Source organism: Megalopta genalis, chromosome 5 (genome assembly GCF_051020955.1).
Source record: "Megalopta genalis isolate 19385.01 chromosome 5, iyMegGena1_principal, whole genome shotgun sequence".
Classification (NCBI taxonomy): domain Eukaryota; kingdom Metazoa; phylum Arthropoda; class Insecta; order Hymenoptera; family Halictidae; genus Megalopta; species Megalopta genalis.
The window spans coordinates 20,844,412-20,869,785 of NC_135017.1; the positions used below are offsets into that span (position 1 = coordinate 20,844,412).

At 40.6% G+C, this 25,374-nt stretch overlaps 1 protein-coding gene across 9 annotated transcripts in view; it reads left to right on the forward strand.

Moving 5' to 3' along the window:
* The window catches only part of LOC117219772 (uncharacterized), a 536,896-nt gene that overhangs the window by 460,649 nt on the left and 50,873 nt on the right, over positions 1-25,374 (forward strand). For all 9 annotated transcript variants that reach the window (XR_013033574.1, XM_076522477.1, XM_076522476.1 and 6 more), the window contains one exon: positions 15,344-15,477. Coding sequence is in view for 8 of the 9 variants with exons in the window: in XM_076522477.1 (XP_076378592.1) it covers positions 15,344-15,477 (134 nt within the window). In the remaining variant the exon portion in view is untranslated. The remainder of the gene's footprint in view (positions 1-15,343; positions 15,478-25,374) is intronic.

A 25,374-nucleotide genomic window follows, 5' to 3' on the forward strand; every position in this document is an offset into this window, starting at 1 on the left:
TCATAAAAACATTATATTATGCCTTCGTTTCGTTCATTTTGGACTAACAAAATTTTGTCACGCTCTTAATTTCTTTATTTTTGAATTGGAAGAATATATTATTGGTTTTATATGTTGGCTTTTTTTCGTTCATTCTTGAATACTACAGTTTCCTTGCGCTTTTATTCTGTTCATTTTTTGCCACAAAAATTTTTCTACGCTTTCATTCTGTTTATTTTTCACTACAAAAATTTTCTTACGCTTTCATTCTGTTTATTTGTTGCTACAAAAATTTTCTTACGCTTTCATTCTGTTTATTTGCTGCTACAAAAATTTTCTTACGCTTTTATTCTGTTTATTTTTTACTACAAAAATTTTCTTACGCTTTCATCTTGTTTATTTTTCACTACAAAAATTTTCTTACGCTTTCATTCTGTTTATTTGTTGCTACAAAAATTTTCTTACACTTCCATTCTGTTTATTTTTTCCTACAAAAATTGTCTTACGCTTTCATTTTGTTTGTTTCTGGATAAAAAAGAAATTGAACACATCTTATTCGTTAAGTATGAAGTTAATTATTCCCGCACAGTATCTGGCTGCGTTCCACCGACGGTTCCATCTTCGCGAGAGAAAATGGCCGTTCGGTGGTTTCCGGTCTAGGTATATGGCCGCGAGGCGGAAGACAGTAGCTGCGATACAGATGTCGAGGCGAGGCAAAAAAAAAGGTAGCGAGGAAGCTCACGGGCCATTTAAGCTCTCCCGCAGGTATCAACGCGCGAATATCTACGTTCATGAGAGACAGCCATTCACTGGCCGCTTTCCGCGCCGATGAATGAAGCATTCATACCTTTCACAGATGCCGCGTTCGCAAAAGTCTTTGGTTCGCTTTGATGATCTGAATCGGCCGCGATCCGGTGCCTTCCCTCCGCGAAACGCGCTCCGCCGATTCTCGTTAATGCACTCGGCCCCCCTCCCCCCCTTTTTTTCTTCACCTCTTTTTAATCGAGCTTGTCGAGGTAATGGACGTTGCGTGGGCGAATCGAACGCGAATCGGCCGCACGGATTTAACCGCGGAACGATCGAATATCGTTCGTTCGATATGAATATTGAAACGCTGGTGAAGATTTAAGCGTTTCTGTGCGCGGCAGGCATTGAAAAGGCACGGCTGGAAATGTGTCTGAGTGCCGGCGGGAGATTAATCTAACACTGTTTTCAATCGGATCGAACGCTGCGAGATTGAAGAGATCGAATATATTTCTGTGCGGATCGAAACCGGTGTTTGCAGAGAGACGTTCAAACGTTGAAGCTTTCGATCGAATGTTCGCGCTATTTTTTGGAAATACGTTCGCTTTGTTCGATCGCGTTGTTTCAGAAATGAAAACTGTCGTTACGAATACCGATTAAGGTGGTTTCGATTTTTTGAAGCTAAATAGAAACTATGTAGAAACTAAATAGAAACTAGACAAAATGTTCCTTCCTTCTTTAAGGGTTTTAATAGAACCGAAACAATAGCTTGACATTTTTTAATTCCTTTGATTTTTCTATTATTTTAAATATCAGCCATTATATATATATATATTGAAATAAGGATAACGATATTTATATGTGAAAATAAAATGAAATCGTTCGGATTTCGAAACTTTTTAACTAGTTTGCTAAACTAACCTACAATTTATTTGTTCGAAAACGTTTTAAAAATTATTTCGATCCCCATAACTGTGGATAATAATTAGAACATTAAACAACCCCGTTTGTATAAATACAAATATGAATGATAAATGATAAAGATAATTGACGAGGCGTAAAATAATCATAATAAATCAATAATAAATCATAACGTATACTAAATACAGTAATTTCTCCCGGAAATGTTCGGAGCTCGTAATTAAAGGAAAAAGAATTAAAGAGCTCGGAATATAATAAAAAATTCTTTGCCACGATTCGAAGGCAATTCGAAGGCCACGTGACACGATTCGAGGGCAATTCCGGGAGAAATTACTGTACAACGCGAATACGGCACTCGTATAATATTCATATTTACACCGTGAATTGCTCAACGAAACTCTGAACAAAGGATTCTCGCTGGCTAAATTCGTATAACCAAGGGCCACCCCGATCCTCGCGCACCCATGCGTCGCCGAAGGCGGCATAAAACCCAATTTTGGCATAACCACCGTAAGACGTTATCGTTTTTGTCGCCGTAATCGCGCCGAGAGTCGAAGAAGCAAAAGGAAGCGGCCGTGAAATCGTCGCGCCGCCGTTTACCAGAACTAAACGATTGCCCTGGGTAACAATAGGAAGCTAAAACACAGAATGGACCGTAAAGCCAGAAGAGAAAGGCGACGAACCGCTACAGCGAACAGCGATATTAACGCGAGCAACGACCCTGCGGGTTCGTATTCGCATAACGAGTCGCTGAAACGTTCTTTCGCGGACGCGGCCTGCTGCTGGCGCCCATCAAAACATTCTCAAAGGAATCCGACGAGCCGGCGCGAAAGTCATCGCATTTCGCTGCCAACCGCTCTGTCTATCGTTTTTCAACGAACGCTGAGAATGCACCGGGACACGGAGATCTTACTCACCGTGGTCTGCGATTTTTCGAAATCTAATTCTTCTCCGGACGAAAATCTAACGAAATAAAATATTGACCGCATTCGTCGCAAGAAACGGAAACAGAATCGCAAGTTTATTCGTTCTTGCATCATTTTGGCAGATTAAAGATAACACGTTGACAAAATATAATATATAATATATTGTAATAGAGCTAAATAGAGGGAGAGGGAGAGGGGGAAAGCGTAAGCAAGAGAGAAAAATAAAACGAAAGGAAAAGATAAAAAGCAAGGGGAAACGTGAGAATGTGAGAAAGAGGGAGAGAAAGCCGCTGAATAATGCGCCAGCAACGAAATTCTAGGAAATAATATGTAATGTATTACATATTATATTATTTATATCATGTTATTCATTATATATCAGCCGTAGAAAATATTTCATTTAAACGCGACGCGTTTTCATGAAATTTCGCAATCCGCGAATCGCGAAGTATTCGTTCGGTTATTTACAGAGCAATTTAGCCGACGTATTAGGGATCGAATAGAAAGTTTGTCTTCTTTTTGGAGACATTTGCTATTATAAGCGTCTCGGGCCCGCACGGACTACATAACCGGCGATCGATACCGAAACCCGATCCCCCGCGCGATCTAGACACGTTTGACAGGTACTTTGACGATTTCTCTGTGGGATTGAACGTCCGTTCGCAAACAACGCAGATCCATAAGCGAGACGGAAAGTACACACAGTGCTTGTGCGGCACCGGTAGTGGCCAGGTCGAGAGGTGCTAATTATTCTGTTGAATCAGTTGCGCCTGCGAATCGATCGTTTCTCGTGGCCAACCCTCGGTGCATGCGTGCCGCTCGCCTACAGGCCTTTATGACGTATCACGATGCCACCAGACATCTGTCTTTCGTTTCGAAATCACTCGATAAATCAACTTTCTGCTTGCGAACCTTCCTAAATTGATCCGGATGGATCTTTGCGCTCGGACGACGCGACAAATGCAAATGACACAGAAGTTTTACGATTAACAATGTTTGTTTCGTGAAAACCGTGCCAATGCAATCTTTTGTGAAGGTTATTTTTCTGAAATAAAAAGAAGTTTTCTTTTAACATTTGATTCTAATTTTATATGATTTTAATGTTTTATATATTTTTGATATTAATTATATATTTTGATGTATATTTTATATTTATTATATTTTGATATATATATTTTATATATATGTTTTGATATAATTGTAATTATATATATATATATATATATATATATATATATATATATATGAATTTTATTTAAATAGTTTAATTATTTCCCATTATTTCCAATTTCATATTTTCCTTAATGAGTTTAGAAAATGTTTATTAATTTATTATGCTCTTTTTAAACGATTAAAACGGCGGCGACGACGACACAATCCGAACAAACGCGTAAAAATCGATTACCACCGATCGCATCGAGAAGATCGAACAAATGTCTTTCACGCACTCTTCGCTGATAATCGAAGCGCCCCCTTAATGGGGGTGGCTAATTGTCTGTCTCGGCGGAGCTCATAACAGAGCGACTATCAGCCGAATGACTATCGCATTGACAGTCCCTTCGGGCCATCCCTCAGATCCTCGAAGGTGCGAAGCCTGCAAGATTTATCGCGATTCCTAGGTAGCGGCGAGTGGCGAGGATCAGCGGCACGTGACCGAGCTATCAATCCCCTTTGCTACCCGGAACGTTCACCTGCCTTTCCAGCTTTTACTTTCCCTTTCCCGGACGCGGACGGCGCGGTGGCGGCCGCGCGGGCAAATCCGGATCGGGGGCTGCAGAATTTCGTTGCTGGTGCATTATTCAGCGGCTTTCTCTCCCTCTTTCTCGCATTCTCACGTTTCCCCCTGCTTTTTATCTTTTTCTTTCGTTTTATTTTTCTCTCTTGCTTACGCTTCCCCCCCTCTCTCTCTCTCTCTCTCCCTCTCTCTCTCTCTTGATTTTTCTTTCTCTATTTTTCTCTTTTTCTCTTGCTTTTTATTTTTCTCGCTTTCTTCTCTCTATGTCGCTTTTGCTTTCTCTCTTTCTCTCTCGATTTTTCTTTGGATCAGTTTTTTTGTCTATTTTTATTTCTTGCTCTATCTTTTTCTGTTTTCCTCTCTCTTTTTTTAGCTCCAGTGCTTCTTTTTCTGTCTCTTTCTTGTTCATTTCTGCTTTTCTTTCTGTATTGTTTTTTCTTTCCATATCTCTCTCTCTCACTCTCTCGATTTTTTTCTCTATTTTTCACTTTTTCTCTTGCTTTTTATTTTTTTCGTTTTCTTTTCTCCATATCGCTTATTCTTTCTATCTTTATTTCACTCCCTTTTTCTCTGGATTGCTTTTTATCTCTATCTTTCTCTCTTGCTCTATCTACATCTCTTTTTCTCTCTCTCTTTTCCTCTCAATCGCTTTTTCTGTCTATCTTTCTCTCTTGCTCATTTTTTTTCTCTTCTTCTCTCTCTCTTTTTGGCTCTATCGCTCCTTTTTTCTATCTCTTTCTTGTTCATTTCTGCTTTTTTCTCTGTTGCTTTTTCTTTCCATCTCTCTCTCTCTCTCTCTCTCTCTCCCTCTCTCTCTTACTCTCTTTTCTTGTCAATCACATTTTATATCCATCTCCCTCCCTCCCTTGCACTTTCTTCCACCCTTCCTTTTCTCTCTCACTCACATTCTTCCCTCTCTCCACCCCCCCTCTCTTCTCTGCACTCTCTCTTCCACTCTCGTGTCTACTCTTTCTCTCTCTCTCTCTCTCTCTCTCTCTCTCTCTCTCATCCTCCCGCCCTTTTTTCCGCCCGCGGCCGGCCGATCGCCCGCAGTTGTTCATTAATTATTTGTTGCTCGATCACCGGGCGCCCCTCTTCTAACTCGATGACCGTCGATTGGCCGACGGCGCGGAACTTCTCGCAGCTTCCTCGGCCCGCACGTGCCCCGAATAAAACGCACCCACATGCCACTGAGTCACCAGGGACTTTGAACCGCGTACGCCGTCCGCACCCGCCGAAAAACTGGGAATACTAATGGGGAAAAGGCGAGAGGGGTCTGTCTCTTCTTGGTCGGCGAGACCCACTGGGGTACCGTGGTTCCGTTCACCTTTGGGATTTAGGTGTCTCAACTGTGCGACGCGTGATCTTCTCTATTTGACTATTACGTTAAGATTTATACTGCAAAATGCAGGCTTCAGCGCGAAGGACGTGTCTGCGTTCTTGTGATGAATGCGGACATTGCAGTGAGGAAGTGGTTTGTGGCGATGAATACAGAGATTAAATTGTAGAAATGATCTGTTGCGATGAATAACGGACATTAAAATGGAGAAATCATTTGTCGCGCTAATTAACAGACATTAAAATGAAGAATTGATTTTTGTAGCGATGAATGCAGATATTAAAATGAAGGAATGACTTGCGGCGATGAATACAGAGATTAAATTGTAGAAACGATCTGTTGCGATGGATAACAGACCTTAAAATGGAGAAATCATTTGTCGCGCTAATTAACAGACATTAAAATGAAGAATTGATTTTTGTAGCGATGAATGCAGATATTAAAATGAAGGAATGACTTGCGGCGATGAATACAGAGATTAAATTGTAGAAACGATCTGTTGCGATGAATAACGGACCTTAAAATGGAGAAATCATTTGTCGCGCTAATTAACAGACATTAAAATGGAGAAATGATTTTCGTAGCGATGAATGCAGATATTAGAGTGAAAAGATGATTTGTTGCGACGATTAACAGATATTGAAATAAAGAAATGATTTGCGGCGTTGAATAACAGAGATTAAAGTGGAGAAATGATTTGTGGCGACGAATGCAGGCATTAAATTGTAGAAATCATTTGCAACGATAAATGGAGACATTAAAATGAAGAAATGATTTGTTGCGCTAATTAACAGACATTAAAACGAAGAAATGATTTTCGTAGCGATGAATAACAGAAATGAAAATGAAGGAATGACTTGTGGCGACGAATACAGTCGTTAAATTGTAGAAATCATTTGCAGCGATAAATAGGGGCATTAAAATGAAGAAATGATTTGTTGCGATAAATAACAGACGTTAAAATGGAGAAATCATTTCGTAACTATGAATACAGTCATTAAAATGGAGAAATGATTTCCAATGCAGGCTTCAGACGTCAGTGATGTTTCATATCATCCACATCCTATTTTTTCTGGCTCGAATGAGAAGCTTTGAATCGTTAAAATTGTATCGTTAAGAAAATAATTCTGATTAAAAGAATAATCGCCGTTCTAGTAAAGGATTAAACGCGACGATCGCCGCGATGAACCCGCAATTTTTCGGTACACGTTGCACCGATCACGTTGATTTCATTTCATGGTACTTTCACGGGTCGGTATTAGTTAATGCGTTAACGAGAGATTCGATGATTGATGGGAAGTAGATGCGTAAATGATTGCACGGTCCCCGAACCTGTGGCAGAAACCGCGGTCGTTGAGAAGACGCTAATGGAAGCAAATGAATAAAGGACCGCGTGTCGGGAAGTTCACTGGCAGCCGCCCGTTCTGATGTAACGCTGATCTGTAAATAATTGAAGGGTCTCTAAATCCGCGATGCTATCTATAGTCATTGACAGAGTGAGATTATACGGTGGCGGATAGCGAAGAAGTGGTGATCGGACCGTAAAAGATCTGGCCGAATTCAATCCTCGAACGTGGAACGAAATCGTCCGAAATTTTCGTGGAAATAGATAAATCAAAAATAGATAAAACAGATAAATATATAAATAGTAATAATAAAGTAGATAAACTCTAGACTTTATGCATTTTTAAAGTCGGTTAGTTGCGAATGAAAATAGTGGACGGATCGAAAGAAATTTAGATATGTCATTAATTGGTACAATTAAATTAAATTAAAATAGTAAAATAGTAAAATTAAATTTAATACTTCTATTTTTATTCTATCAAAATTATTCAAAAACGAAAGAACTCGTCGATGTCTTATCTTTCACCTGTTAATTCGATTCGAAGAAAGAACGAGCTCTTACCGCTTAATTTATATTTCAAGCAATTCGTGCAATTTTCATTTTCCATAAAAATCGACAGTCCAATAACCGTGCAATCGATATCTCGATTAACAAATGTTCACAGTCCAGATCGATCCCTTCCGGCCATCTTGTCTCGTCCGGAGCTAATCAATTTCTAATTAACTGCGATATCGCGCGTAACATCCTCAAGGAAATAATCGGTCTGTAATTAAGTTCTTGTCGACTGCGATACACTTGTAACGCCTGAGAAGGTAAATCGACGCCACGGAGCCGGCAAAGGACACCCCGAGACATGCCGAAGACGCGGGAATGCAAATCATCCCTTTGTAGGGTGAATGATCCGGTCGCTCCGTCTCAAAGGACAAGAACGTCGATCGCAACCCTTTGCCGGGGAGCTAATATCGCGTTTTCGTTCTCGATAGTCTTATTTTCACCGGGTTTATTAAATCGATGTTGAATCAATGATCGCGAGCCGTGTGTGCGATCTGTCTCGAATTGTTCGCGGTCGGCGCGAGTCCAAGTTGAAACGAATGAACCGATAAATTCGAGCGTAACAAAAGCGACGATATCGCTCGTTCAAACTGTTCGGAAGCTCGCGAGATTCGTTTGAGATCCGGGTTCGGCACGCAGCCTCCCGATTAACCGAGTCGCGGATGTTGGCGCGTTTATGGCGCGGCTCGTAACTCGGGGAGCGGCATTAAATGAAAAGTTTTAATTGAGTTTAGCACCGCGTATACGCGATACGTTACCGGGACGGGGTAAAGCTGCCGGTTTCGCGGCGAGCAAACCGATACCGGATTATCTTTTTCCCGAAATCAGCGCGCGCCAGACTACTGCTGGATATTTCCCGTGAACGTTCCGCGGCGCGCCCGGTAATTAAATATTAATCGCGGTAAATGAGTTTTCTTCGGCGGGCTAAACTGCCCGGGGGGGCAACGGCGACCGGTCTGGTAACAGTGTTCAAGAGTAATGGGGGAGCTTAACATATTCTAAAAGGAATAGCACGGCTTACACAACGAGCGAGAAGGCGGGCACGTCGATCGATAGCCGCGCGTGAGTTTCATCCCGGACACGTGCACCGTGCGAAAAACTTGCGCCGGTAACAAGATTCGCCGGTAACCAGCCTCTCTCTCTCTCTCTCTCTCTCTCTCTCTCTCTTTCTCTCTTTCTCTCTGTATCGAAAGGATTCGCTGATCGATTCGCCAATCTTCGCGGCGCTTCAACAACTTCTTCATTTCAATCGTCATCGGTGCCCCCGTCGAGGCTTCGCCTTTCACGTTCAATTACATGCCGCGAATTAATCGCCCCCCCTCCTCCCCCTCGCGAGCCGTTCGTTCCGTTTCAACAGCAAGAAGAATGTCGGTCTTCCCTCGAACCTTCGCCGCGAATCCTTAGTCTCGTCTAATTAGGCGAGTCGAGTTTCATGCGCTCGCCTCGCAAACATAATTTGCGGTATGAATCGGATTGGCCAGGCCTCGAAACCTTCGCGACAAACTCGCGGCATAATCTTGTTAGCAAAACACAATTGGATGAATTCATTCATCAGTTTCTGGAATAGAGCTCGCGATGTTGAAGCAGGTCGAGAAGCTTTCGCATTATTTTTTAGAACGTTCTGCCAATTTATGCGAGCAGAAGCTGGTAGAAAAATATATAGAAATATGTATATTATGAATAATAAATTGAATGTAAAGTTAAGTAATGATTCAATTATAAATATAAGTTATAAATTATAAATGGAATATAAAATTGAATAATAATTAAATAATAAATGTAAATTATAAATTCTAGATAATTTAGCAATAATTGATTGCAATAAAAAAGCAGTCTATTAAACATGGACGCTCTTCACTGTTCTAAAATGGTAATTAAATTGAATTTCTCTGTCGTCGATATTTGACACGACGATCGCGAAAAGCTGCAAATTAAACGCGATTTTCTCTGCACCAAGATTTCTTCATTCGCACATCCGCTCTTCTTGTTGGATGCGCGTGCCTCGCATGCGACCGACCCTCGGACATCGATCGGCGCCGCGCCGGTTCTGTCCGCTTGAATAGCAACAACGAGACTGGATGGATTCAGCTTTCGAATGTCTTATTTTGTATTTCATGAATTTGCTGCAAACGTGAACAGGCGAAATGCGACGTTCGCGAGGAAATTGAAAGGATCGAGCGTAAAGACGAGAGTAAAAACGTTCGATGAATTCAAAGGTGCTGTAATACTACTTCCAACTCTTTATTATAATTATTTTCAATTCTTTATCATTATTTTCCACTCTGTATAATAATTCAAGAGATATATTATAATATATATAATAATATATATATATAATAATAATAATATATATAATAATATATATATATATAATAATAATAATATATATATATATAATAATAATATATATATAATAATAATAATATATATAATAATATATATATATATATAATAATAATAATATATATATATATAATAATAATAATATATATTATTGTGTACAATACGATCACGGCCGTCCGACTTCGTTTGAGGTTAGAAAAACAAGTCCGCCCCCTCCAAGGAGGAAAGTTCCAATGCGTTTTCTATTAGGGAGAAAGGAAAAAGGGGAGAATCGCGGGCGTCTTTTAAACTTCTCCGGCCGGCACCATTAAAATCCCCACGCGTAAAGCGAAAGTTCCAAAGTCAAACGTGTCAGCTTCCGGGGCACCCCCGCGTGGCCACCCCTCGCAAGCCCCTGCAATGGCGGCTCCTTCCGTTGATTCGCAACTGGCAAAGAAGGACAAGAAGATCGCATTACGTCGTCCGGAGAAGAAGCGACCCCCGAATAGAAGAATGGCGGTTCGAGGGATGGGGTGGGACAAGGGAACGTTCGCCGGGATTTAAGGCTCCATAAATCCGGAAGGGCCATCCCTTAAGTCCTCTACGCCGTGGTCAGCCGGCTTTTACCAGATTGTATTCCGCGATATCTTTCGCGTGGGGGACCCTCGCTTAAACGCCTTTCACCTGACTCTCTTTAATAGAGCACCGCCTACCGGTTGCAACCGCTGTCGATTATTGCGCCGGAGCAACCCTGACACGGGATCAACGACAAAGACCGAGCTTTAAAAAGATAAAGCTAAAGCTATTCGCTCGACGCGAATTGCATTTGTACCGTTCTGTGGCAACGATCGGTTAGAGTTCATTCAATTACAGTAAATTCTACAGTAGATTCTGCAGTGAATTAATTAACTACAATAAATTCGAGAAGAGGAGATGCGATTATTTTTTTGTTTACATTTTATTGTCATAGTTCAGTCGTCGACGATGTAACGAAGAACTAGAAACGCTTAACACAAGATTTACGAAGCAGAAAAAACAGCTGTTCTATATTATTTCATGAAAGCGACGATAAGGCATTTATTCCGATTTTTAACAAGCGTTATCGTAACATTTGCCGCGAGTAACGTATCGATTGAATAAATAATTCGTAAATAAATCTCTACGATATGAATAATTCTAAATTAAAAAATCAGTGACCCGCCATTTCGACGGGTTCCGTAAATCTAGTGTTAATCACGTGCTACAGTAACGAGCAGAGGAAAAAATTGATCCGCCGCGGCCAGCGTGGTTTAATTAACAAAAACACGAAGTTAACAGAGCAGCGCAATATCTCGGATCGAAGTCCGGACATTCAATTTTCGTCGAGCAGACTAAAGCAACCGTAATTTCGCCGGATTTCCGTGGCGCGTTGGTATCAATGGACACCAAAGCACCGGTTGAGAATGATCGGTCCGATAAGGGACACAGAGCGATAGAGATAGAGATAGAGAAAGAGAGACAGAGAGAGAATGAGAGAGAGAGAGAGAGAGACGATAGGAGAAACGTCGGTAGAAGGGAGCAAGGGAAATCCAAAGGATTGCGAGCGGGAATCCGAGGAGATCCTGCGGAGCATCGCGAAGTAACAGAAGTCCCGGTGCAATCCGAGGAAATTGAAACGTTAAGGGAACGAAGAGACGGCTGGCCAGGTCCTGGGATCCTCGGCGAATATTCGACTCCGGGGATAACCGATACGGAACGGTCGACACATTTCCCAAGTTCCGGCAGGCTCGGCCAATTTATTAGCCCGTAGGCGGAATGCCCGGCGAGAGTTAAATCGCGTGAAATACTGCTTTCGGCACATTGGTCGAACGCAATTATTGATAGGGCCGGTAGTCGAAGCCAGGGGGGGTGGTGGACCCCGGCGGGCTTCGGCCCGGCCGATTCTGGCCGGCCGGAGAATCGAAAGGGTGCAATCAATGTACCGTGCAACGCTTCGATTTAAATTCATGAATAATTCCTCCCGCCAGCCGGTCGAAGATCGACGAGCTCTCTTCCATCCTAGTCCGGCAACCGGATCTGCTTTTTTTCCTCGGCGGATCCGCCAGCGCGCCGAACTTGCATCTTGGTTTAATCAAGAAAATGTCCGACATCCGCCTAACCCACGGAATCGTTTCTATTCCGGATTGCAATCGCCGTTGCCGATCCCGCGGCCCGGAAATTCATAATGCCGGCTCCGCGGCTTTTAAGCTCGGGAAAATTCGAGATGGGAAATGTAATATAGAGGGAATATAATATATAATATATACATATAATAAATATAATAAATATAATATATAATATATGCATATAATAAATATAATATATATAATATAATATATTATATAATGTATAATATATACAATATATAATATATTATATAATATCTATATTAATATATCTATATCTATATTAATATCTAATAATATCTATATTATATAGTATATACAATATATAATATATAATATAGATATTTATGTGAAAAAAATATATATATCGGTGCCATCGACTTACCAAAATTATTAAGAAACGAGCTAAATTGTATTTTGCGATCAATATGGTTAACTTTTTTATCTTGCAGAAGAATCCGCGTGCTACTCGCCGCCATTGAAGAACTACGACGAAATCAAACGAAGGTCAAAGCGGAAGCGGCCGCGTTTTGTCGAGCGCGATCGATTTTTTCCATTAATTTCGAATATCAAATGAAAAAAATTAAAAAGAGAAAAACGGAACGAGCCGGGATTAAAATGCTGAAACGCGAAACACAGAAATGGTGCTCGTCGGCTCGATGGGGATGAAACGGCTAGGATTCGTTGCGGCTTATGAATCGCGGCGCAACTCTTGCTGTTGCCGATTGTTTATTTAAATGGGAGGAGTAATAACGATTTTTACGGAACATAAAGCCCCCGCGGGCTGTTGCCGTTTCCGGCGCCGTGATTGAAACGCGATATACGATCCAATTGGTGGACGCTAACGTTGTAGCGTGTATAGAAAAATGAATGAATGCAACAATTCTGCTCGAGAGATGATCATTTCTGGGGATTGTAATTAAATGATGAAACGTTGAAGGCAACGATTGTATTTTGTGATGATGTTAGACTGCGGATTTTGTGCATTTGTGATAAAAAAAAATGGGGCGGTGAAATTCGAAACTGTGGAGGGGCTCACAAAATTTAAGATTATTAGATTATAGTATTATATTAATTATAATTGATTATATAGAATTATATATATTATATTATGTTAATAATAATAATATATATATAATATGTATAATATAGTATAATAATAAAATAAATAATATTATATATAATGATTTTAATAATATAATAAATATAATATTACATAAAGTAATATAACAATATATATATCATATTAATTATAATATTAATATTAATTATTATACTAAGATCATTACGAACAACTCGCTGAAACTATCGAACAAGAGACGACACTTCCATCTTGTTTCCGTTCGTTGCAATTTACGAAGAAAAAGAATAAAAAACGCGCGCTTCGAACAAAACTAAAATACTGAAAACAGACACGACTCCAACATAAAACTCCGCGCCTTTTTCTTCGAGGCAATCGACAGCAATCGAAAAGGTTCCATTTGTTGCGACCGTGAAGAAAATGTTCCAGCAACGGGTTAACGGTTCCGAAGCATAGCAAAACCGAAGCCCGAGTGTTCCTCCTTGAATAAAACATCGATTTCGCGGTAAAATCGAAAGAAACTCGATGGTTCGTCGAACAGAGGGACGAGCAGACGAGCAGAGAAGCCTGCCGGAGTCCGCTGCGACGCGAGTCGATTTACTTTTTTTCCGGTGAAAAGGAGAAACTTAATATCGGAACAGCAACAGCAATAAACTTGTATTCAATTCCGCGAGCCTCCGGAGCGGCGCATTTGCATAAACGATTCCCGCGCGATCCGCGTCCCTCATTTCGGGCCGTTTCCTTCTGATTTAAGCGCGGGAAAAGCGCGGGGCAAGGCTTCGATCCCGCCGTAAAATCTGCAACGGCGATTCCGGACGGAATCGCGGACGAACGGAACGCTGCCGGAAGCCGGAGCGAAAGAAGGAGCCGGTTATCGCTGCAGATCAGCGTTATCCTAACGGGAAAGCGAATCGTAAATAGAGCGTATTTGTCTGGAACAGTCCTAAGCGAAGTTTTATTTCCTCGTTAAGCTCCCCCCCGCCTCGCCCCGCCCGCGTTCTTTCCCTTTTCTCGTACCCTTTACGATTCATTCCGCGTTCCCGTGGACGTTGCTGCACCGGCCGCCATAAAAACCGGCCGCTTATGCTCGCTCCTGCCCGAAAACCGGCGACGTTGGAGGCCCGGTGAGATTTTTTCCGGCGAGAAGAAATCGTCGGGAACTGTCCGGAATTATCGGGGGAACCGGAATCGTTCGCGCGAGGAAAGAACCCGGGGACGAGATCGACGATATCGAACACATATCGTTGGTACAGTAATGTCTCTCTAATTGACGCTCAGATTGTCCACAGAAATAGACAATTTGGGAAGAGGAGATACGATTATTCGAGCCTTGCGGTTCGTTTTTATAGTTGTTGATAATCGTTAACTATAAAAAGTGCTAACATAAAAGTAAACTATAAATCTCCTCTTCCCAGAGAGAGACATTACTGCATTCGCATGCGAGTCGGCGGTAATGGAGAGGCGGAGGATGATGCGACAAGGGGTTGAAAAATTAGGGAGGATTCCGGACGTTTCGTTTGGACTCTTTCGATGAAGTCTTCGAACTCTTAACACTTCTCGCACTCGAAGTAAGATCAACTCTGAAGAGATTCTTTTTCTGATCCACAGTGTTTCCATTTTATTTGATTTTTTTTAGTACAGTTTATGCACGTGAAGATTCGCGGATTATTAAACATGTATTTTTGTACCGACGATGTTCTTTTATATTTCAGTTTTGCATTGACAGATAGCTAAATGTATTATCTAACAGTATTGCATAAATAAATATACCTCAAGCTGGAAGAATAATATTTATAGCACCTCCAAATAGAAACCTCCCTTAAGCAGACCTTCAACTTTCGAGTATCTTAAAGTCTCCCTGGGGTCAAGCGTTCTTGTACTTTAAACAAATCCGATGATATAAACATTATTTTGCTATTACGATAGAACACTTTTTGCAATAAATATTAGAACAATGTACGAAGAACAGTTGTAAATAGAATGCAGATGCAACAGTGAAATGCAACGTAAAATTGAACCGCGTCAATTGCAATAAAAGTGGAATTAAATGTTATTTCTTGTCTTGACGATTTTAATAAATTTATAACAATGTTAATAACAATGATATCCTTAAATTATCCCGGTGGTTTGCTATTTTTCTGCAGTACAGCTGTAAAGAATTGGGTAACTCTTTAGAACTTAGCAATCGATTATGTCAGCCGATCAGGCTACGCTTGACGTCGTGAATAACAAGAACGCGCATTTGTTTGTTACAGCGAGAGGCTACGCAACGAGATGTGGAACGCGAACGACGACAACGAATGGAAGCCGAAGCTCGTGTTCGCGAGGCTACGGCTGAAGCCGAGAGAGCACGCTCCAGAGTTCATCACCTTCAAAGGGAACTGGCCAGGTGAGACAACACCCTTACCGTCGTGGAACACCCTTCCTTAAATATAAGTCAACAGTTTCACAGACAACTCGCGTCGATCGGGGCCAAGAATTAAAAAACATAGACTATGCAAGAATAAAATTAGAATAGCATAGAATTGCAAAAAGATGGAACAGTAATTTGGAAATTAATGATTCGAGAATAGTGTAACAGCTGTTAGTGACTAGAACTTTATGCGTTTATGGCAAAAATTGATAGGTTAAATGTAGGTTAAAATAGTGAAAAGATTGGAAGTGACTAAGAATAATTTATGATTCAATTCAATTTAATTTAGTTTCAAGTTATATAATTAGTTAAGGAAGGGCCCTTGTCTTGCAATTGATGCGGACATTTTTTTATTTCGCATAAAGATCCGCAGTCTAATTGTGACTTATTTAAGCATCCTTGTTGTCTCGTATTTGATATATTTCCGTCATAAACGCGTAAAATGACTAGCTACAAAAATAGTAAAACAATTAAAAGAATTATTGAAGAGTATCGTAGTATTACGTTGACTCTACTGAAATTATTAAAGGGTGGAGAAAATTTCTAAATAGGTTATTTCTTAGATAAAAGATCCACAGTCTATTAATAACCTATTCACCTAGTGAAAATTGCCTAAATCAAACGTCTTTCCAACAATATTTTACTTTCAATTAGAACATCTTCTAAAAATGTTGTAGTTAATAATTGATAAATAATTGATAAATGAATAATTGATATATAAGTGATTGATAAATAAATAATTGAAGAATTGATAAGTGACTAATTGAGTAATTGATAAATGAATAATTGAACAATTGATAAATGAGTAAATGAATGATTGATAAATGAGTAAATGAATAATTGAATGATTGATAAATGACTAATTGAATAATTGACAAATGGATAATTGATAAAACTTAAATTTCTGCCACTCCGTAATGCAATATTTTTGACATTTTCAAACGCTTCAAGCGTTTGCGAGCACCGCGCGCGGAGCTCGGATCGCGAAAGAAACGCCTCCGACGAATCGCAGCTTGCTGTTATTCGATGAAAATATTGCATCCGCCTGCCACCACGTTTACGGTATCCCGGTGATCCGGTGGAACCGTGGCTTTCGGCGCGGTTCATCTCGAATTCCGTCGGCGCGTATCAATCGCTCTTTTAATTTCGCAGCATCGGCCGCGATGTTTGCGCGATACGCTTCAATTTAATTAAAGCCCGGTAAGCTTATACATAGCGGAAACACTCGAAATTGTTAGTATGGAAAAATCCGCGGAACACGAGTCCCGCGGGGGTACGCCGATACAACGCGGAAATATTTCTATTCGCCGATCGTGCATAATGGAACGCGTAGACCCAATCAATTTCTCGCCGCTTCGGTGTCGGCGTCCGGCTCGTGTTCGACTTTTATTAACAACAACGACTGCCGTTTGAAAATAATCGCGAGCAAAACAACGCAGCGCGCGACGGCGAAACTTTCGGCGCGGAATTTTACGCGATCTCTCGTATGCCGCGGCACGCGCGAATCGCGAAATTAAAAACGCATTAAACGGCGCGAACGAGCCCGTTGTCCCCGTGTTCGCTGTATGTATTTAGCTCGTTTGTATCATTTTACTACGGTGATTTACAAATTTATTCCTGGTCACGTAACCGGATACCTGTCAATGTGATTGTTCATTAGGCCGTAATTCTGTCGAAAAAATACCGGAGCTGCGTGCGTTATTTGTTGTTTCATGTCTGAATTACTTTAATGAGCTGGAAACAATGCGCGGCGTTTTTATGTTTTTCGAATTGTTTTTCCGTTTCGCAGTTCATCTTCTCATTCGTTTCACAAATACCTACGTGTTGTACACACAGTGTACCTGCAGGTACAGTAATGGTAATAATTAATACCAGCAAGTGATTCATTTACCAAATTGAAATGGCCATTCTTTGATGAAATACCTTTTTTCCGGAGAAGTATTAAATTAGCAATTATCGAGATATATGTACTTGGATGCGAGATATCGAGTTCTAATAAAGAAAACGATGCTCTACAATGTCCAAATTGTATTCTCAAATCTTTTAATCTCCATAGTATCACTAGTTTTCGAGTGACAGTTGATCGAAGGCCGTATGACACAACTGCTTCGCATAAGAAACGTGACAGCGAAATTAATTATAAATAAATAGCTAGCCAAATGAACTATAAATAAACAAAACGAATGAACAAGTAAAACACGAACAATATAATCCATATAATAATAATATAATCCAAAAATAACGTGCTCGAAACGTCAGCACTCGATGAATGCCAAACGCCGACAGTGGTTTCGAAGAAGCGGCAAGTGTCCCTTTATCGAAGTTGTTACGCGTTTTCCGGCGCAGTTATCCGCACCCTAAAGCAGCCCTCGGCACCCCTTCGAGGCCGTGGCTCGAACCCGAGCCGAATCCCACCCCCGAAACGGGATCCTCGGGATCCGAATTCGAGTGCTAATCGAACGAACGTCGTCGTCGTCGTCGTCGTAGTCGTTGCCGTCGCGATCGCGGAAGCTGCTCGAGAAAATCCGCGTTTCCGACGTCGACCAGAGCAAGAGACACCGGGCCTGTAAGTCGACTCGGTTGCCAAACATCCGGCAATAATTCGGCGGGGTTGTTCGACATCGATTTCTCAATGCGACGCGTCGCGTTCCGTCGCGTCGCGTCGGCTCGGTTCCTCGCCCTTTTCCGTCCCTTTTCCTCTGTTTCGTCGCGCCGCCCGACGCGGCGGCAGCGGCCTGCGAAAATCGGTTATTTCATCGAGCCGCAGACAGCACTTTATTTCCCGGGCCCTCTCGCCGGAAAAGTACCGGGCCGCGATATAACGTATAAATAATGAGACCGCGTTTCCCACGCAATAACTAGCGGATTTCATGGTAAATCATCGAGTATTGGCGTTCTTCCAATAACGTATCGCGACTAGGCGGCACACGGTCACCCCCGCGGATATATTATCAGGGGGGTGTATCGAGGTAGCCGAGATTACAATCCGCCCCTCGCGCCGCGAGAATTGAACGCAGCGGATCGTGAAAAGTCTGGGCCGCCGACGCCGACGCCGACGCCGACGCAGCCGCAGCCGCGCGCCGCTATCGTTTACATTTCACTTTTTCTTGTTTATCGAATATTTCGACGTCGGATTAATGGAATTTGTTAATTGAACGTCCCGCCCGCCGGGTTTCGCCGTGCTCGCGAGGCTCGTTAGCGGCTGCCCGGTATTTTCGCGCGGCGTTCGACCAGCGTTTCATGCGTGCCGAGAATTTCGGGGCGGATCGAGCGATTATGATTCGCTGTCTGCTGGCAAAAATTTCGTCGATTTGTAAGCTTGAAGGAACGCCGAATGCTTAATTTCTTTGTTGGCAATGCTAACAGTCTGGCCGCGGATGCTTTCTTCTTGCCGGACGTCGTTGAACGAGTGCCAATTGGCGATAAAGTGTTAACAGATTACAGTAACAGGATTCTGACATTTTGACGATGTTACGGAACGTCTGATGGCAGGAGATAATATAGTATTATATTTTTAGCGATTAAATTTGTGCGAAATAATTGTAAAATTAATCAAGTTGATTTTAATCTGCATTAATCGTAAAAAGCAGACTTCAAGTAAAAATGCATTTCTTCTAGTTTCAATTCATCGACGATAATGTAACAATAATCCTAAATTCTTCTAACATCTTCGCAGCTTTGCATTTCAACCACTTTTGCAAAAAAAGAACTATTGATGGATAAAATTGAGACTGACAAATAAAAATCATCCGCATTGGTTGCAGGAAATTGAAACAGTAAGTTAACTCCAATTCGAAATTCTTTTATTCTCTTTCCTATTTTAAATTGCAACATCGCCCAATTTAGTAACAAATCCATAAAATCCGCAGTCTAATAATCGATCACGTCGCCAAAGTTATTTAAATATTAAAGGTCAACGTTGAAAGGTCAATATTAAAATAATTAAATAATAATATTAAAAGGTCAAAGTTAGTATTAAAATATGCTTGTCGAAACGGTCCGTTGTCCGACGATTAAAAATGCGACCGAAAGCTGTCTCCGGACGGACAGAGTAAATTTTCGAGAGCGAGCTAAAAAGTGCAGAGACGGAACGCGCGATTGGAAAGTAATAAATCCGCAGGAATCTTTTTCGCATCCCATTGACACACGGCAGAAAAGAGCGTGATAAACCGTCGAACGTGGAAACATACAGAAAGAAGCGTGGATAGAATCACGTGGCGGGGCGTTAAAGGTAATTAGAAATAGCTGATTTCTCGTCGGCAATTGATGGGAACGGAAAGTGCTTACGAGTGACATGTGACCCGGAGGCCACAGGAGAGGGCGCCGATAATTCTTCCATATTGGCTTTTTCCCAGCGACAAATCTCGCCGTCGAAAATGGTACCCGGCGGATATATTACAGCGGATATTGGAAGGCGGAGCCGCGACATTAAATCGTAAGAGGTTGTTCGATCCGATAAAGGGTTACATTGGCAAGCAGATCGCGAAGCCGACTGCTGCACCGAGAACTAATTACAAAAGGAGCCTCCTTCCGCTTTCTAGAAACGCCGTCGTTTCGCGCGAGATAATTTTTGTGTAATATATAATAATAATATAAAGTAATAATATAAAATGTAATAATTATTATCGCGATGCTGTTGTCCTCCTCCAATTGTCTTTGTACGACTGGCAGGACTGAATTTATTCAGATCACCCGCCATATTTATTGCCACGCGAATTGAGAAATTTCCACGAAGAATTATTTATTCATTTAACCCTTTGCACTCGGGGAAACCTAAAACATATTTATTAATAAACTGTATTACATATTACATTAACCGTATCACGTATTTATTAATAAACTATTAACAAATTAAAGCAATGTAAAATGAATTAGAATATTAGAAAAGTTAAAGAAATAATCGCTCTGTTTAAGTAAAAATTGATGAAATATCGTATTGATACAGATTTTGAGAAACAAAAATTGTTGATGTCGAAAATGACATAATTATCGACAGTTTTCATTGTGTCACCCCTCAGGGATCGCCCGAGAGCAAAGGGTTAAAGTAGGGTTAAAAGAGTCCTAATTTCAGCAGTTTTATAATAAAAGATCTGACGAAATTTCTGCACGGTTAATTATTAACAATAATAATAATAAAGAATAACAGACTCTCCTGCAACGCTGCCACGATTTTTCCACAGCAACAACAGTTAATTACGATGGTTCGCGCAACGCGTGAAAATTCAGCCACTGCCGGAGAACAGGGAAGCTCGCGGGAAAGCTTGCAGCGTATCGCAGCGAGTCGATCGATCATTTTTCCGAGACTGTTTTCCTAATATTACACCCCCGGCATAATGGCCGCGATCGAGAGTCGATCAGCGAAACGATCGTAACAAACATCTGGACCGGCGGCGGTGGTCAATAAAAAGCGAGTTAAAACGGTCCATTAACAATTCTTATCGGCTCCTTATTTTACGCCTGGCAGCATGTAACTGGATGTAACGGCTGGCAGGAATTTATGGTCCCGTAGTGCAGTACTTGCCGCGGAAGATTAGAGAAATCGATTTCTTTGCTTTCCCTCCAGCACGACGCGCATAACTATAAATCCAACGCGGGGTCGGGGACGGGAAGATGTAGAAGAAAAAGAAGAGAATGAAGAAAATAAAAAAGCAGAACGCTCCTGCATCAGTTCGCGTTATCCGTTATTAACGCGCCGCGACTCGACTCGACGAAGAAAAGCAAAAAGTTTCGCGGGTCGCGCGCTGTATCGAGGTCCGAGCGCGCGCGCCCGGTCCGCCGGGATCCCCCGGAATCGAATAATGGCTTAATTATCCGCGATTCATTAGTCATGTCGAATTATACGAGCCGAGTGTTAAATGGCGTATTAAGCGCGGTATAAAGTATAACGCGGCAACCGGTGAAATTTCGTTCGCGCGATTACTATCGCACGCCCGAATACCGTCGGGCGATGGCGGCGGCGGCGGCGGTGGCTCGATTTTGAGAATTTTCACGGTTAAACCGCCGCGGAAACGGGCGAACTAATTGTTTTTCCGCCAGACCGGCTGTTTGTAATTTATTTATTTATGATTCGGCGCTTGTCGACCGTGCATGGCGTTTTAATGAGCTACGATTTCGGCGTTGTTTACAGTAACGAGATGTCGCCGCGCAGTCGGTTTATGCATCTTGAATTTGCATCGTTTCAATCAAATCGGTCAATAAAATATCGGATTGTTTAATAACAGTATACAGTATTATTATTATTATTATTATTATTATTATTATTATTATTATTATACTATTATAGTTAATAATAGTATAAATTCTCCCCAATTTTCCTTCAGCGTGCCGGTGCATATTAATATGAATATATAGCAGTGCTGGAATAAAAACGTTGATTTAACTGTTTTATTTCTAATTATATTTATTTCTGATTATTAATAAATGCCACATGACACGATTCGACGGCAATTCGGTGGTCGCATGCCTCCGCATCAACCCTTAGAATCGACGTAGCAGTAAATTACATAAACGTAGGACTAGCACAGGGAAATTCACAGCACCCCGAAATTTGTCATTTCCAGGCGAAATTACTATACTAGGAATTGGAGTCGTTCGATGTATCATATAAATTCGATATATATATATATATATATATATATATATATATATATATATATTCGATGTTTCATATAAATTAAAATTAATTTTTCCTAATTTTCCTTCAGCTTGTAAACAAAGCTGGCTCGTTTTTATAATTGTCGATCGTCAACAATTATAAAAACGAGACGCGAGATTCGAATAATCGCATCTCGTCTTCCCAAATTGTCCATTTTTGTTCACAAGCTGAAGAAAAATTAGGGAGAATTTACTGTAATTTTAAATTCGTTCTAGATATTATTACATTTTATGCGAGCTTAATTTATTGTATTTTATTCGCGCAATTTCAATTCGAACAGAAAGCAAGTTTAACATGGAAGCATAAATGAAGAGTAAAAGCCGTAGGTAGGATCAATCAACTCGAACGCAAGACTATCGATCTGGCGTATTCACGTTCAAGATGGCGCGGTGCTCTTTTCTCGCTAAAGCCTGTGCAACGAGTCGACTTGAATAGCTGGGTACGAATGCATTCGACGGACATTTAGGTGGAACGTAGATACGTCGAATCAATATAAGTAGCATCTGCTGTACTATTTTTATACTTAACGAGTGATCGGATAAAGAATTATTCGAATAAATGGATGGAATAAAGAATTATTCTATGAAAGAATAAAGAATAAATAGATTGATTAATTGCAACAATCTAAAAATAATATAACAATATCTTCAAATTCAATATATCTTCAAGAAGCATAGAATACTGCAATAGTAAAAAATGAAACATTTAATCCCACATGCTGTGTGATTATCACACTAATTTCAACTAAATAAGTAAATATAAACTCCCTTGTATATAACTAGCATTTTTACATACTTCTTTTTATATATTGTATGATATAATTTCTGTAGTGTATTACGAAATAGGTACTAACCATAACGGAACTGCCTAAACGTTAACCATATTATTGTGCAATGATATAAATATTGCTAAATGTCGTTAGACAGATTGCATAAATAAATTGGCTTGAAAGAAAAAAGAAAAATCTTCGAATTCCATTGAAACCTTTACGGTTTCGCATTTAATCTGCTTATTAATTTTAAGATAATAAATTTCATTTAAATACAATTTAAAATTCGATCTAAAATAGTAAAAATTAAATTTAAGATAATAAATCAATTTTAAATATAATAAATTAAATTTAAAATAATACAAATTAATTTAAAGATAACAGATTAATTTTAAAGTAAAAAGTAAGAAATCCAGCGATAAAAAACGAAGAACCCGACCGATTCGGAGTCCGAATGTAAGAGAAAAACGCGTCGCGTCGGAATACCGCGTATATCGCGGTTACTCCGAAAACGATGCCCCTAGACGAGGACAGAAAGGGCGAAAGTTTGTCGCGGGTCGCGACAAAAACGTGAGGTGTGCCATCGGGGCGTGCATATCCAGCGGCAAGCGCAGACAAGCGAAAGAGCACGTTGAACCGGAGCGGAGCCACGCAACCCCCGCTTTCGGCGAGTCACGTCCAACGCATCTCGGAAGCAGGACATAGCCGAGGCCGGGTCGAGGGTTGCTCGTGGCATTCTGCCACGAGAAACGAGACGCCGCGTCGCGGCGTATGGTGCGTTCAAACGACAAAAGCACTGATGCGCTTCTCACGGAACCATGGCTCCCGCCGAACGGCATGCAGACGCTTCTCCCGATGGCCTTCGCGCGTCGTTATGCTAATGATTGCGCTGCGACCTTCCCCGACCCGCTTCTGGCTGAGTTTTCCGATAACCACGTCGGAACGCATTGATCCCATCCGGACAACCTGCGAAACGGGTCCGCCGTCGCAGTCGGTTCTGGTGCAGTTTTCAGGATAATTCGGTACGCTGCGTTCGTTTATTTCGTTTATGCTTCGATAACAAAAATTTAGTACTTTTTATAAATAAAGCGAAGACGCAATTGAGAGGGTTGAAATGATCACGTGGTCGCATTTTTCTCACTGCGAGGAAGACCAGATTTATTGTCAAGATAATTTTGAGTTAAGCTGATTTCTGACTGTTAATGTGTAGATTAAATTATACATTAAATTATACATTAAGTTATAGATTAAATTATACATTAAATTGTATATTAAATTGTACATTAAAATATATATTAAAATATACATTTAATTATACATTGAATTATACATTAAATTGCACATTAAATTGTACATTTAATTTCGCTACAAAACGCATGAAATCCTCCGTCTAATTGCAATAGTTCGACGCCGAGATTTCCCAGATATCTATTAGCAAGTTCGCCGCTTATCACGTCGGCATTGTTCATCGTATCGCCGGCGAGTACAAACGCGGCGAGATGTAATTTCATTGATAAAGCGAAGTCGAGTATTTTCGAGCGGTCTCTCCCTTCTTCTCTCTCTCTCTCTCTTTCTCTCTTTCTCTCTCTCTCTCTCTCCCGGCTTGTAACTACGTCTGCGTACGATTTTTGCTGAATGCCAACCCCGGCGAAACGAATTTTTATCGCGAACCCCATTTGGCACCGGTATCGTATTTCCCGCAGCCAATAACCCTCTGGAACCGGAATAGTATGCATTATATCGTGGAAGTTTGAATTTTATCAAAAAACTTCTTGGCCCCTTGCCGTACAATAACGTTACATCGATTGGATTATTCATAAGCTCGTTTCACCGGTGATACACCCCTCTCGCGAGCACTCCCTCTATCTTCTGTTCATAATTCAGGGAAGTCGGACGCTAAATCCTTCACTTTTGCAATAATTAAACTGCGGATCTTCGCTGAAAAATATACACATTTTCTGCATTAATTGCAAGAAACTGAATAAAATTATGAGGGGACTGAGGATCTTGTGCATTTAATATGTAAATAGTATATAAATAATATTATATATATTATAAATTTTATATTATAAAATTATATATATAATTATATATAATTTAATATATAAATAATTAGGTTAAATACGAAATTGTGAAGACATTAGGAGAATTAAAGTATCGAATAGTGTTTTTAACATGTGCAATTTATTAAAATGACTGAAAGAGCTTAAGCAATTTTTATTTCGAATAAAAATCCGCAGTATAATTATTCAGTAATATAATAAATTATAATTAGACCGTAGACCGTTAGAAATATTTTATTGTTTAAAAAGCTAAACGAATACCTTCTAAAAATACGATGATGTTATACAATTTAAAGTTTCGCGTAAAAATAACTTCTTTGAAATAACTATTTTAAAATCGAAAACGAGTACACAAAAATCGTCGTCCCTTCAATTTTGTTATCGCT